At 40.1% G+C, this 14,991-nt stretch overlaps 1 protein-coding gene across 1 annotated transcript; it reads left to right on the top strand.

Moving 5' to 3' along the window:
* The first annotated feature begins 217 nt into the window (after window positions 1-217).
* On the top strand, window positions 218-10,861 carry snap47 (synaptosome associated protein 47). Its single transcript, XM_057858403.1, has 4 exons — window positions 218-863; window positions 1,370-1,857; window positions 3,744-3,868; window positions 5,399-10,861. Exons 1-4 carry the CDS (start codon window positions 358-360, stop codon window positions 5,543-5,545), a joined length of 1,266 nt encoding a protein of 421 aa, XP_057714386.1. The 5' UTR covers window positions 218-357; the 3' UTR covers window positions 5,546-10,861.
* Window positions 10,862-14,991: the final 4,130 nt, after the last annotated feature.

Raw genomic sequence — 14,991 nt, 5'->3', positions numbered from 1 at the left:
GTCACTTCCTTTACATCCATTAAGAAACAGAACGATAAACAGACGATACATTACTTTGCAAAGCCGTTTAACAGGCAATAATATATTTTTTAAATGCTTGAATTTCATTTGAGTATTACATTTGACATTAATCGAACGAGAAAATTCTCAAAGGGTAAAAGAAAAAATATCTATTAAATGAGTTTCACATCGGACACTAAACAGCGATACTCCACTCATGACGTCACATCCGAGATAAACATACGCAGTGAAACCTTTGGCTGTGCTTTTGTATAGTATAACGAGCAGGTTAAAGGACAGCGTCTTGCGCATGTATCAAGTAAGACCAAAAGCCAAAGCTCTACCAATAGCTCCAAAATGAGCCGCGACGCCACCATCCACAGCTGGCCCGGCTCCTACTATCTGACCTGGGGCAAGAGGTGGGAGAACGGCACGCTGTCCCTCAGCAGAACCTCGGTGCGTTTCGTTTCGAACACAACCGGGGAGACCCTCGCCAGTTTCCGCCTCTCCCGCATCAGTGAGCTCAAAATGGAATCGTCGAGCTTCATCTTCAGTACCCTGACTGTGCTGGAGGAGGGCAACGTAAAGCACTGGTTCGGCTCCCTCAAACCCAACCGAGTGGTGGTCTACAACGTAATGGAGCATTTCTGGAGAGAGCGCCTGCTGTCCCCCACCAGCTCGGAAGCCGGGGGTGCGGTCCCTGGGAGTGAGCCCTCCAAGGGCCGGGAGCTCATCAACCTCGTTGCAGGAGCCCAGAGACGACTGGAGGACACCGGGAGGGTCCTCAGCCATCAAGGAGAGCAATTTGACAGCATGATGCAAGGCCTGGAGAAAATGGACTCGGACCTGGGAGTGGCTGATAAGTAGGTTATTTTTCTCTTATAATCGTGGGAGCAAGTAAAATACCTTCACACTACTCCTTTGAATGAAATTAATGTTGAAATACGTTTTTCTACTTTGCATATCTACATTTCAGTAATGTAACTAACCTGAATTAAGTGCATTGGACTTGTGTTTGGATTTATTTTCAAACACATTGATATATTTATAACTAATGCATTTTTTTTAACCGTTTGTATTGGGTTATTAGAAAAGCAATATTATCCTCCAGTCTTTTGACTACGTGAGCAGCGAATGTTTCATTTTTGCTCAAATTAAGCCAGATGTGGTTTTGCAACTCTGGTATAGTAAATGGGGTGTGGATCATTAAACAATGATGTTTTGCACTGTTATTTCCCAAGTAATCCCTTAAAAAACAAATGTCTCAATAAGCTCAGCATCGGCAACTGCTTGCTTGATGACCTTATAGACTGCAGTATACTTTACTCATTCAGGGGTCTGTACAATTTCTCCTCTGTTTTTGTTGCAGACTTTTGTCTGAGCTGGAGTCTCCTTCCTGGTGGCCTTTCAGTAAACTCCCATGGAAGATTCAGCAGGAAGCCAAGGCGGCAGATGCAGCTCGGGCGGCCGCCGCATCCAAAGCATCTGCTCGGAGCAAAGTGATTGCCAGCATCCCGGCCGTGGTGTCAAAAGACGGCGACTGTGAGCTGAAACCCGGCTGCTTACTGGTGCTGCCGTCTTCTCTGGAGGTGCGCGACGCCGCTTGCCACCTGCTGCACCGCTTTGAGCGTGGCGAGGTGGACGAAATCCGCGTGCACAGCCCATACGAGATCACAGTGGGGCAGCGCTTCATCGGCAGGCCCGACATCCGCTGTCGGCTTTTGTCGGCCAAGATGCCGGAGGCGCTGGCTGTGCTGGAGATCCAATACAAGAAAAAGGTGGAGTTTTCCGCAGAGTACGCCGCCTTTAGGACCACACCCACTTCATCACCGTGTGACACGGAGGCCATACACGACAGTAAGTTATGTAAAACTGATACACAAGTCTGAGTGGAAAGGAGCGTCATACCACCGAATTGCTTATACTGGTACTGCGTCATCATCCTTGGGCCAATTTAGACCTCTGCCATGATAGTCATGAATACATCTTGTAAAAAAAAAAAAAAAAAAAAAAAGATTTGAATATTTGTCTTTTTTCAATAGTTTCGCATACTTCTCAAAACAAACAGGTATGCAGTATATATATACTTACAGGTATATAAATATTATTTTCTTATGTTTTTTTATGATTGTCTTACTGGCCGAATTAGGTTTCCATGCTAAAACAACCAGTCCCTTATTAAAATCGAGTAAAAAATGTTGGCAAACGCATGCTTTTCATTCTATAGTTTGTCCACAACGTGGCAGTGTTTGTCTGTCAGGAAAACACACCACAAATCTGGTGGGCTTTTAAACAGACCTATCTCTGATGTGTTTTATATATATTTGGCGGAAAACAAAGACAAGACTGAAAAAGCATTTTCTGCTCTTGCAACCCTCTATAGAATAAACTGCTGTATTTTAAGGCAAGGCAAGGCAAAATGCCCCGCTGTTCAAATTTTTTCTTCCCCCAGAAAATTGAGATTTTAAGCTTTCCAATGATGTATGACACATGCATATAGGACAATTTTAAAATTTGGCCAAACTGGGGGTATACATATATATATATATATATATATATATATATATATATATATATATATATATATATATATATATATATATATATATATATATATATATATATATATTAGGGCTGTCAAACGATTAAAAATTTTAATCGAGTTAATTACAGCTTAAAAATTAATTAATCGTAATTAATCGCAATTAATAGCAATTCAAACCATCTATAAAATATGCCATATTTTTCTGTAAATTATATATATATTTTGTAAAATAAATTGTTGGAATGGAAAGATAAGACACAAGATGGATATATATACATTCAACATACGGTACATAAGGACTGTAGTGGGCATTTCACTCTACTGTCATTTAAATCTGTCTATGCTGTCCTCACTCCGAAGCGTCTACTTTTTCCAAAGCTAGACAGCTAGTGAACGACGCCTTAATAATTAGACTTCTTCCTTTTTCATCTGATTCATTAATAAAATGGCCTCAAACCATTGTCCTCTTTAGACCGTCGTAAAACTACAAAAAAAAAGTACACAAGCATTGCATTAGCAACAACGTTAGCTTAGCATGCTATACAGGTTCACTAAACATAAACAAAAAGCGTCTCATACAAAAAATATAACATTTCGCTTACTAACATAATATGTACATTCTTTACAACAACCATACTTATGGACAAATCTTGTCCAAGGATCATATAAGCACAACATTATCAGCCTGAGACGTCGTGCAGCCATAATGAACTGGCAAGAAAACAATAAACCATGTCGCAAAGCGACCACAAGAGTTCGCTGTTAGACAGCACAAAAAGCCTTGCTGTTAAACTTACCAAAAGGCAGAGTACTTTCTGAGCGGGACATGTGCGTTAATTGCGTCAAATATTTTAACGTGATTAATTTAAAAAATTAATAACCGCGCGTTAACGCGATATTTTTGACAGCCCTAGTTTATATATAAATATATATATATATATATATATATATATATATATATATATATATATATATATATATGCACAGTACTGTATATTTTTATTATTATTATGTATATACAGGATATACTGTATGTATATATTTTCCCCAAGTGGAAGCTTCCATGATCCTACTACATTTAATAATATATATATTATATATGTTTATATATACATACATATTATATATGTTTATATATACATACATATATACAGTATACCACAAAGGCATGTCTAACTCTCCACGTGCCCCACCTCAGCTTTGATGCTCGGGTGCCAGGAGACAGAGGTTCCCATGGAGGTCCCAGCGGGGGAGCTGTCCCAGCTGCAGGTGCACGTCGTCCAGCCCACTATGACCCAGGCCGAAGCGCAGGAGCTCAAGCAGGTGACAAGCTTGTTGATTCCTTATGCCATAACCAATGTTTGTGATGTTATCAGTTAAGACTGCAGCTGATGAATACCTGTCAGGTCTAAGCTACTCTGGGGGATGGTTTTTGTTACTTGCAAGGAGAACTGAGTGGAACCTGTTGCATTTATAAACTCCACACCAATTTTGCCAAGCACTTCTGTTTTCTCTTTTATTTCCTTAAGGTGGTCTGTAGTTACACAATGATGTTGCAACACTAAAGGAAGTTGGGGCACACCAATTGCAACATCTCTTTGATTTTTTTCTGTAGTTTATGAATGGATTTAAACCAACAGTTTACCACAAACATGTCGTGTCGCCCTGTACTTATCTTTCGTAGTATGAACACTTTCAGCTTAGCCAAAATATAAGGCAGGGTTTATTTGTGTGAGTATGTTTGGCAATCATCACAGTTTACCAAAGCTAATTCAATCAAGTTCTTTGGCTATTTTATAGATAATTCTGTATGTCATTTGTGTACTAAGCATACAAGCAAAATTTTAAATAGCATAAATAACTCGCATGAGTGTAAAGAAACGTTAATCAATGGGTGTGCAAACTGGGGTGGGTTATATGACATTTAAAAAAAAACAACGGAAAAAAAATACTTTGATGGCTAAATTTTATTGTATTTAGTACTCCTTTTGTATGTGGTCCGCTTTCCATAGTCTTTCTACTCCAGAGTTAAAAGCTGGAATGAAATCGACTGAATGAAAGAATGAATGCAATGGAACCTGAAAAAAAATAACTATTCAGACATGTCAGTGAAGGGACACAAAAATGTCCACAGAGTGGCACTGTCGCCTGGTCCTGTTTCATAGTTTGTTTATTCATCTTCTGTTCTGCTTATCCTCAGTAGTGTTGCGGGTGTACTGGAGCCTATGCCAGCTAAATGTGGGCAGCAGGCGGGGTACACTCTGAATTGGTTGCCGGCCACTCACGGGGCACAAGGAGGCAAACAACCCGTCACATATACACAATTTTTACCCAGGGACAAGTGGTCAGTGTTGAAGTGGTCAGTCACCCTAGCATGAATGTTTCTGGGATGTGGTAGGAAAGCGAAGTACCCGGAGAAAACCCATGCAGGCATGGGGAGAACATGCAAACTCCACACAAGGAAGGCCAGAGCCCAGGAACTAACCCTTGATCTCATAACTATGTTGTGGACGTGCTAACCACTCATTTACGGTGACGCAACTGTTTTACAGTTGTAATTGAAATTCCAAAGTGTCTATATATATATATCGCAGGAAGTTCTATTTCCTATTCATTGGCATTCGCTATGCTTTTTCTCTTTCCTAGCAGTGCACTAAATTCCAAAGAAACTTGTCGGGCTAATAATTTAATTTTCATTTAGCTGGAGTGTCACAAAATATTCGCGATACATCTACACATATACTGTATTTGTAGGCTTCATTGTTAAATGTGTCTGTTCATGTGTGTGCTGTGCCTGGCTTGACTGCAGGGTTTGTAATGACTTAAGCAAACGTACTGTTTGTGTGGTTGCAGATGCTGCTCCAACTGAAGAGCCTGGCCCTTGAGGCCGAGACAGAGTTGGAACGTCAGGACGAGGCGCTCAATGTCCTGACTAAGTCAGCCGATCAAGCCTCCATGACCATTGGGAAACAAACCTGCCGCATGAAGAGACTGCTGTAGAAGATGCAGAGTCCGGACAGACAGACAGCTTGACGGTTAGATGGACAGACATTGTTTGAAGGTTCAGCGGGGCACTTCTTGAGACATGTAAGAGTGAGGAGAACCCATTTTGAATGACTTCGCATTTGTTTACATTTATGAATGCAACTTTTTTTAATTTATTGATCATGATCATTTAAAGATTTACATTGTTTTAGTGACGATAATCTGGCCATTGTATAAGTATTATTACACGCAAAATATTAAATTATTATTCGGTTAAAATTAATAACTAAAAACAGGTAGTCCCCGGGTTACAAACGAGTTCCGTTCCCAGGCTGGCGATGTAACCTGAATTTCCGTGTAAGTCGGAATTAACCCTTTGAGTATCCCAAGTTACCCCCTGAACTTAAAAATACCTGTCCAAAAACATGTATTATACGTCATATTAAAAAGATAAAGTAAAAAATAAGATACTGTGAGGTACGTTGTGTTAAATGCTGTTATATTCAATGACTATTCAGGCTTTAAAAAAAAAAAAATCGGACTTGACGAGTGAGCCGCCTTGCTGAGAGAAAAGGGCGCTGTGGAAAGAGTAGCGAGGCGAGAGAATAGGAATATTATGGCCACTCAGGTCACCAGCATCCCCTCTCTTAACGCGAGCCCCCCTTCCAAACTAAAAAAAAAAACGGCTTGAGACTGGCAAGAGGAGTTTGCGCTGGGAGAAAGCAGCAGCAGAACCCCTTCCACCAGGCACGATGACGCGAGACCCCGCTTTGACGCTGACCATCTGGTATGGGTGGACGTCCGCGCTTGACCTGCCGGATGTTTCCCAGCCCACTGCCATAGGCTGGATGCCCTCATCTCTCGTTGCTCAACATTACCAACAACAGCAGCAGCATGAGAACAAGGAAGTGGGAGCTGACGCCGTCAGGAACTGAAGGACTGTGGCAACGGTGCTGGGGGAGGATGCGATCTTGACATGGCAAGCGAAAAAAAAAAAAAAAGGAATGGAGACTCAGGTGTCGTAAATTTGAAATCGCCTAAATCGGGTACATCGTAACCCGGGAACTAACTGTAATTCTAATGAAAAAAAAATAGTTGCAATATCTGTATGTTATTTATTAATTCTCTATACACTGCTCAAAATAATGAGAGGAACACTTTGAATACACATCAGATCTAAACGGGGAAAAAAATTATCTTGAATATCTTTCTTAACAAGTAGGTCATGTATTAGTAACAAACTGACGCCACATAATTTGACAGGAATGAAAATGATCACCCAATAATTAAAGACACCCCTAAAATGAAAGTGAAAAATAATGCAGCAGACTGGCCCATTTTTCCAAAATGTAATTGTAGGAACTCAAAAGGATAGTTTGTGTGGCCACCACACACTTGTATACATCTCTGACAATGTCGGGACCTTCTCGCGGATCTCCGCCCAGATCTGGACCAAGGCATCCCTGAGGTCCTAGTCAGTCTGAGGAGCAACTTGGTGTCGCTGGATAAACCTAAACCTAATGTCCCAGAGGTGTTCTATTGGGTTTAGATCAGGTGAACACGGGGGGCCAGTCAATGGTATCAATTCATTCATCCTCCAGGAACTGACTGCGTACCGTATTTTTGGATTATAAGTCGCAGTTTTTGTTATAGTTTGGCTGGGGGTGCGACTTATACTCAGGAGCGATTTATGTGCGAAATTATTAACACATTATTATATCATTTCACATGTTATTTTAGTGTTTTAGAGTGACACTGATGGTTTGGTAAACTTGTTAGCATGTTCTTTATGCTATAGTTATCTGAATAACTCTTAATAACTATGTTATGTTAACATACCGGCCACGTTCACATTTCATTGTTAATGCATCATTTAACAATAATCATACTGTACACTTATTCAGCATGTTGTACTATATTGTATTTTTTATTTTAAATTGCCTTTCAAGATGACATATCTGTTCGATGTGTTAGATTTTATCAAGTAAATTTCCCCCGAAAATGCGACTTATACCCCGGTGCGACTTATATATGTTTTTTTCTTCTTCGTTGGGCATTTTATGGCTGGTGCGACTTATACTCAGGTGCGACTTATAGTCCAAAAAATACGGTAATCTAGTCGTATGAGGTCGGGCATTGTCATGGACCAGGAGGAACCCAGATCCCACTGCACCAGCGTAGGTTCTTACAATGGGTCCAAGGATTTCACCCCAATACCTAATATGAGTCAGGGTGCCATTATGTAGAGGTCTGTGGGCCCTCCCGATGATATGCCTCCCGAGACAATCGTTGACCCACCACAAAACCTGTCGTGCTAAATGACGTTGCAGGCAGCATGATGTTCTCCACAGCATCTCCAGACCTTTTCATGTCTGTCGCATATACTCCGTTTGAACCTGCTCTCATCAGTGAAGACAAAGGGCGCCAGTGGCGTAGTTGCCAATTCTGGTGGTCTATGGCAAATACCAATCGAGCTCTACTGTGCTGGGCAGTGAGTACAGGGCCCACTACAGGACATCGGGCCCTCAGGCCACCCTCATGGACTCTGTTTCAGATTGCTTGGTAAGAAATATTCACACCAGTGGCCTGATGGAGATCATTTTGTTGGGCTCGGCATCCTGTACCTCCTTCTACAAAGGAGCAGATACCGTTCCTGCTTTAAAGACCTTCTACGGCCCTGTCCAGCTGTCCTAGAGTAACTACCTGTCTCCTGGAATGTCCTCCATGCTTGTGAGACTGTGCTGGGAGACACAGCAGACCTTGTTGCAATGGCATGTATTGATGTGCAATCTTGGAGAGGTTGAACTACTTTTGCAACCTCTGTAGCATCCAGGTACTGTACAGTGCTATCAATAGAGATGCTGATCCTAGCCAGACAAAAAAGTACAACAGTAGAAAGTAGGTCAGTAAAATATCAGCCGAAAGAGATGAGGAGGGGAAAAACAAGAATCAGTTGCCTCAACCTGAAAACCAATGCACCTGATGTTTATTTAATTGACAACAAAGATGCTGAACGTTATTAGCAACCCCATCTGCTACTTAATTGGCCGGATCAATATGCCAGAAGTTTGACTAATAGGTTGCTGTACGCTGCTCTGATTAAAAAGTGTTCCTCTGATTTGTTTTTGGAGAAGTCTGTTATTATTTTTACTACTTTCATTGCTAGTAATCTTATAGTGGATAATTACAATTATTTTTTTACTCTCAGTTTTTAAAAGGATATTTGTATTTACTTTAGCTTTAGGATTATTGTTATCAGGATGATAATAGTCCTAATACATTGAAATAAAAATACAGAAAATATAAATAATTCATAATAGATATCACTACTATCATTATTTCTATTTTAATCATTTTGGTATCGGGCCCATTCTGTCTTGAATGCACTTTAGCAGATAGTAGATGTATTTTCTATAAATCTAAATAACTAAATAACTGTGGGATATTTAGCTTTTGTGTTTTATTTAGCTTTTGTGTTTAAATATTATTTATTAATTATTTATTTTTGAACTCTGGATTACGTTTTACAGTTTATCCCTTAAAGGGTCGATGCTTTTTGAGGTACCCACTTTAATGAGGATCACTTACGGGGTCCATTTGGGAAGTGCACTTCCTACTGAAATATTGCAAAGTTAGCATTGCTCATTGTATAAAACAGGGTTTGGAACGAGTATGGGGTAAGGCCCAAACATCTGATTGGACCACATACGCTCATGATGTTTATTTTTGATGCACAAAGCACACTGATGCTCCGAGACAATGTGCATGTTTCACTTAAATTAATATCTCTGCTCCTTTTCATTCAGTGTAAAGGTCTTCAGCATGTCCGCGTCTATGTGTCATGTCAACTATGTGTTCCATGTCTTGCTGTAAATAGAATACTATTTCCTCATTAACACCAAAAGCTGTGAAATGTGTGAAAGACTGAAACATTCATAGTAATTAGGCATGTGCCGGTATGAGATTCTGACAGTATGATAACCTTAAGCAAAAATATCACTGTTTCACAGTATCACAGAATTGTAATTACAGCTCTAAAATGTGTTATTTTGAGATGTCTGGGTGTGGAAAAAAAACCTTTTTCCATTGAACAGGATTTTTATTTTTCAAAACAATATTAACAAATTGGAACATAAGTATAATGGTAAACTGAAAAAAATACAAGTGTTAAAATAAATATAACTGAACAAAAAAGAACTGAAATATTTTAGATAAAAAAATGCAGTCCTTTAGGTGAGCCTAAACCTTCAGCCGCAGCTCAACATTATTATAGTTAGAAAATATTTGAATTATTTTCCTTAAAAAACCATGTGTATATGACTCGTATCATGTTTACATTTTACACACACTCTCTCAACAATAATAATGAAAATACAGCACATGCTGTATTATGAAAATGTTGTTTTGAACAGATGTTTACAATTGCGGAAGGCTTAAACAAAAGTAGGCTAATGCTAGAGAGGAAACTAGTTAGCCGTCTTGGCATGCTAATTACCCACTTTATCTGCCTCGTTAACAAGCTTACATTATACTATGTTTTACCACCGCTAGACACACTAAACACACTGGAGTTAACTCCTGTAGCTGGTGGGAAACGTTCACGACAGCGTTTACTAACCTTTCATTTGTATAAAGCCACAGGTGATCTCCTCTGGCAGCCACCCTTCGCAAACATATTGGTTGGCCCTCCTCCTCTAACCCGGGGTCGTCTGTAGCTCTGTAGCCGGCTGTAACTTTTCTGTAGCTGACGTATTTCCATACCAGCAACTTCGTTTTCCTCAATTGGGGAAAAAGTTCAGGTTTTTCACCTCCTCCAGCCATCGTGTAACACAGCTGACTCACTGAGCAACAACAGGACGGGGAGGGGTGAGCCCTGCAGCTTCAAGCGAGGAATTTCCTTGCATTTTTGGGACATAAAAATTGCAAATACCGTAGGAACAGTATGACGGAAAATTTTTGTGGTTTTAAACCGTGACGTTTTCATAGCACGGTATACCTTGAAACCGGTAACCGGCACATGTCTAATGTCTAGTAATAATGCTTTGAGTGTCTGTTTCATGTCCCAAGAAATGACTGCACGAACAGACATTGTGTCTATAATCACTACTGTTAAAAGTATGTATCATGCATATTGTGACAAAGAAATAAAGCCTCACCATCATCAGTCTTAATTTTTAAAAATTGTATTAAAAACTTGGAAGGCCTTCCAGAATGTGGAGCCATATTATTACTATGAACTAGCATCTTTTTTCGTCAAGTGTTTAAAAAATACATTTTTTAAGAACTGCTCGTAGTTTTACTCCAGGAGTGCAGAGGAGAAAAATATCCAAGCCTGTTTTAAATTGGGGGGGGAAATGCATAATTGTAATCTTCAAAGCGCTAAATACTACATCATCATTTAGTCGGTGAAACAATAGTGCAGGCCTCCACCATTCTTTTTTCTTTGGTTTAAAGTAAACAAGGTGACGCCCTTCATCATCGTCTCCTAAGTGACAAATGTGAAAACACTGGCAAACTGCAAACGGATGCAATTACTGTTCCAGCAACCCCAGCTTTACACAACTGAGGGCTGCTGGGAGTCAGTCAGTCAACGGAGATGCTCAGTTTTGACATTTTGAAGTGGCGCAGGGCAAAGGAGCACACCGCATTCTCGTGTGAACTCCACACAAACACATTCTTAGACACACAACCTGGCACTGTTCGCGAGCAGCCTTGCAACACGAGGAAGCAGTGGCGGTGGCGGAGGCCTCGTCTTCACCGCAGACACACGAGAGCGGGCTTTCCCTTGACGGACGGTGTGGATTCTCAGGGGATTGGGCCGGCCTTGACGCCTTGTTTGTGGGCTGTGCGTGACAGCACCGGTGACTGCTCAGTCAACAAAGAATAAGGCGATTGTAGGCTGCAAAGGCACTCATGTGGGCTGCCTGGCGTTCCACAATGTGAAGGCATGTGATTTTGAAGACCAGCACTTGAGAGGGAATCATCCTCGGGAATGTTATTCGCTCTTCATCCATTGGCTTTTGCTCCTTTTGTGAGAAGCTGATCTAAATAAGTAGTCATTTTTTAGAAATGAACAAATAGCAGGATTTTCTGGCAAAGTCTCGCTGTAGCCTACACATGAACACTGTACCGTGCATTGTGTTCTAATATCTGGAGACTATATGTGTGACTGGGTGATATTAGCGAACTGGTACTTTTACTAACTGGTACTTTTACTAACTTTGGAAGAGCTGAAGGAGTTTTTGGCAAGTACAGGGTGAGTCCAACATGAGCCACAAATCTACTTGTGAAACAAGTGTGACTGTGAAATACTGACATACAGTAATATAATACATGATTGCTCCTGATTTTGGAGAAGCTGCAGCTGTTCAGGGATGCTCCTTTTACATCCAGTCATGACACTCAGATGTTTACAATTAATCCATACACATGTGGAATGTTCCAAACAGGTATTTTTTTGGAAAAAACAGACAAACCTTTCCAGTCATTTATTGTCTGTGTCTCTGTGTCTTTTTTAAAAAAATTTTTAATTAGGTTGTTCGCATCAAATTAAGAATGAGAAAATAACATTTGTCAGTTTTTTACCCCGGCTAATACACATGTATTTTACAAATAAAATGCCTCAATGAACCATTTTTTTTCTTATGAAAGGTTTTAAAAGGCTTTATTGATGAAATTTGTCAAGTTAAAGCAACACGCAGAGATCAAATTAATTGCAAATTATTTTGAAAAATGACCGGATCTACCGTATTTTTACAAGAGTGACTTTCGGTCTGCCCGATTCTACCTTGTTCAATTGACGCCGGAGGGTCGCGTCTCGCATCAAATAATAAACTGCCATTCCTTTCGAGTGCACAATGTTGAACCGCTTCTAGGACGGTCTAGAGGTCCAGGACCAAGCTCTTGCTTGACTTTAACGGCTGCGTTTCACTGCGTTGACCCGGCGGCAATGCTGATGCGCCGTTGACGTGCCTGGTGTATTACCAGGGTTAATGTCACGTCTATAGAAACTGTTTACGCATCCTCCAATTGTTACAAATTTCACCAAATATTTTTTATATACAAAGAAAAAGCAAGTTTGAATCTGCTAATGGTTCCACCATGTCCAGCTGAGTTTTTGGCCTACCCTCACGAGCGCAGGGGTTGTCAGGCATTCCATTTGCTAAAGGAGTTTCTGGTTTCAGGAAATATGAAGACAATAGCCTGGTAGTTTAATGCCAGAACTGGGGTAGAAAATCTTCCTTCTTTTACTTCCGGTTGTTGTTTGTTTCAGTCCGATGTGACTTATATGTGTGTTTTTCCCCATAAAAAAAGGATTTGTTCTCACATTTGTGCTCTATAGAAACTCACTGATGGTGTAGTGGTATTTCACCTGACTTCGTTGCAGTATTGTGGGTTCACTTCTCAGTTAACGGTATTCACACACCATTGGTGCTGCTGCCATGCAAGACACTGCCAACCCATTGGGGGCAAATTAGGGTTCCGTGCCTTTCCCAAGGGCATTTTGACGGTGGGCAGTCATAGCTGGGAACTGAACCGCTGACCCTTCAGTCCTAGGACAACTTGAGCTACCAACTGTGTTGAGTTCAGGGTGTGATTTGCCTTTTGCTGAAAGTCAGATGGGATAGTATATGAGAGTGTTGAAAGAAATAGTCTAATTGACGGTAAAGTATCCTATTCTATGGTATAATATAATATAATATAGTCCAGTGTAGCTGTAACAATCGTTAGGAAGTCCTTGCTCATAAGGATTATCAGGACCAAAAAGTGTGAGAACTCTCAAAGTTAAGTCATGTATGTGGAAGACATAAATATCTATTCTTAACTTTCAAGTTTAAAAATGTGACATAAGTATTTCAAGTCTCCATTAAATGTCAAGCAAATCAAGTTGTTCATATGTAATACAACATCACCTTAACATTGAAAGCACCTTTGCAATCATTATTTGTACTTACGTTAGCTACTAACACATTTTTTATGGTTTCAAATGCAGTGTGTGGGTAGGTTACAAAAAAACAAAGCAAATAACTTCTTTTTAAACAAATGTGGAAATATGTTGAAATTGTAGATTTTCAAACGTAAGCATATCAAGACATGCTTTTGAGTTACATGAATACTAAGGCAAATCAAGTTTTAGCCAAGCAGGCAAGAAATCAGAAAATTTCAATCTGGCTCTGGTCAAGTTACACATAAGTGAAGGCAACATTCATGGTCCAAAAAATACATAATACATGTAGTAAATCTTAATTGTAGTCTTAATATATTCATTAAAATCCTCTCTATTTTATGCAGTCAGATAAACAGCCAGCCTTTGCAGTGACTGCATTAGTTATTTTACATGCAGGGCCCCCCAGGAATGTCTTTTTAGTGGCTGTCGTCACAAATGGAAACACTTAACTTCATCCATCTATCCATTTTCTATACCACCCATCCTCTTTAAGGTCGCTTGTGAGCTAGGGTGTTAACTCAGTTGAGTTGCGGCAAAAGGTGGATGATCGAGACAGACGATTAGTGGGAAGTCAACCCACGCTGCCTGTACTAGAGTCAGGTGAGTGTACTGCCACCCCATCAGTAACTGAAAACGCTTAATTCCCACAATAAATTCCCCTCCCAACCAGTGCAGCAATACAAGCCCCGGCCAGCTACTAACGGGACAAATTTGGGAGTTATATGCCAAAACCTCCCGGAATTTGTGATTCTAATGACTTTGGACTGTGTGAACTCTCAGAGTAGGACAACGGCAATCATATTGGGGTTGTTGCTCCAGCGTCCGGTTTGATTCAAATTAAAGATGTGCCTTCTCAACCCGCCCACCTCACCAGATAAAAATAGTCCTTCTCAGTTAGTGTGTAAAATAAATGTGCAGGCCACTGAGCCAGAGGATAGTGATTCTTTGAGGTCATTAAAAACAGATAACAGAGGAATAGCGTTTCCCGCATGGGCCACATGAAACACACACTCCAGTTGGGTCACACATAATTAACTTTTACATACTCTTTGTTCCATACACCAGTCACATGTACTGAGTCAGTTTTAGCCAGGGCTAGGAATATTCTCACAAAAAACGTCTATTCCGTGTTCTCTCAAATTATGAGGAACAGATCTCTTACAACTGCATTAACAGCCTGTCCAGCAGTAGTATTTCCTACTTCATTTTTTTTTTTTTACAAAGTAAAGCTCCCCACAATGCAGGCCCATATTTTGTTCTGTGACAATAAAAGCATTTAACTGATCATACAAGAATATAGATTTCTATCTTTTTGCCTTGACAATCGTCAGTTTCTGATATAAAAATACATACATTAAAAAAAAAAAAAAAAAAATACATTTATGGCAGTTTCAACATTTACAGCATAAACCTACCACCATTTTTCTTGTGCGAATACAAGGTGGTGAATCTAAAATCTATTTTCAGTCTAAGCCAACTTTTTAGTACCTATACAAAAGAATGACATACTAGT

This window comes from Corythoichthys intestinalis, chromosome 14 (assembly GCF_030265065.1).
Source record: "Corythoichthys intestinalis isolate RoL2023-P3 chromosome 14, ASM3026506v1, whole genome shotgun sequence".
NCBI lineage: Eukaryota > Metazoa > Chordata > Actinopteri > Syngnathiformes > Syngnathidae > Corythoichthys > Corythoichthys intestinalis.
This window is presented reverse-complemented; position numbering and strand designations above follow the sequence as displayed.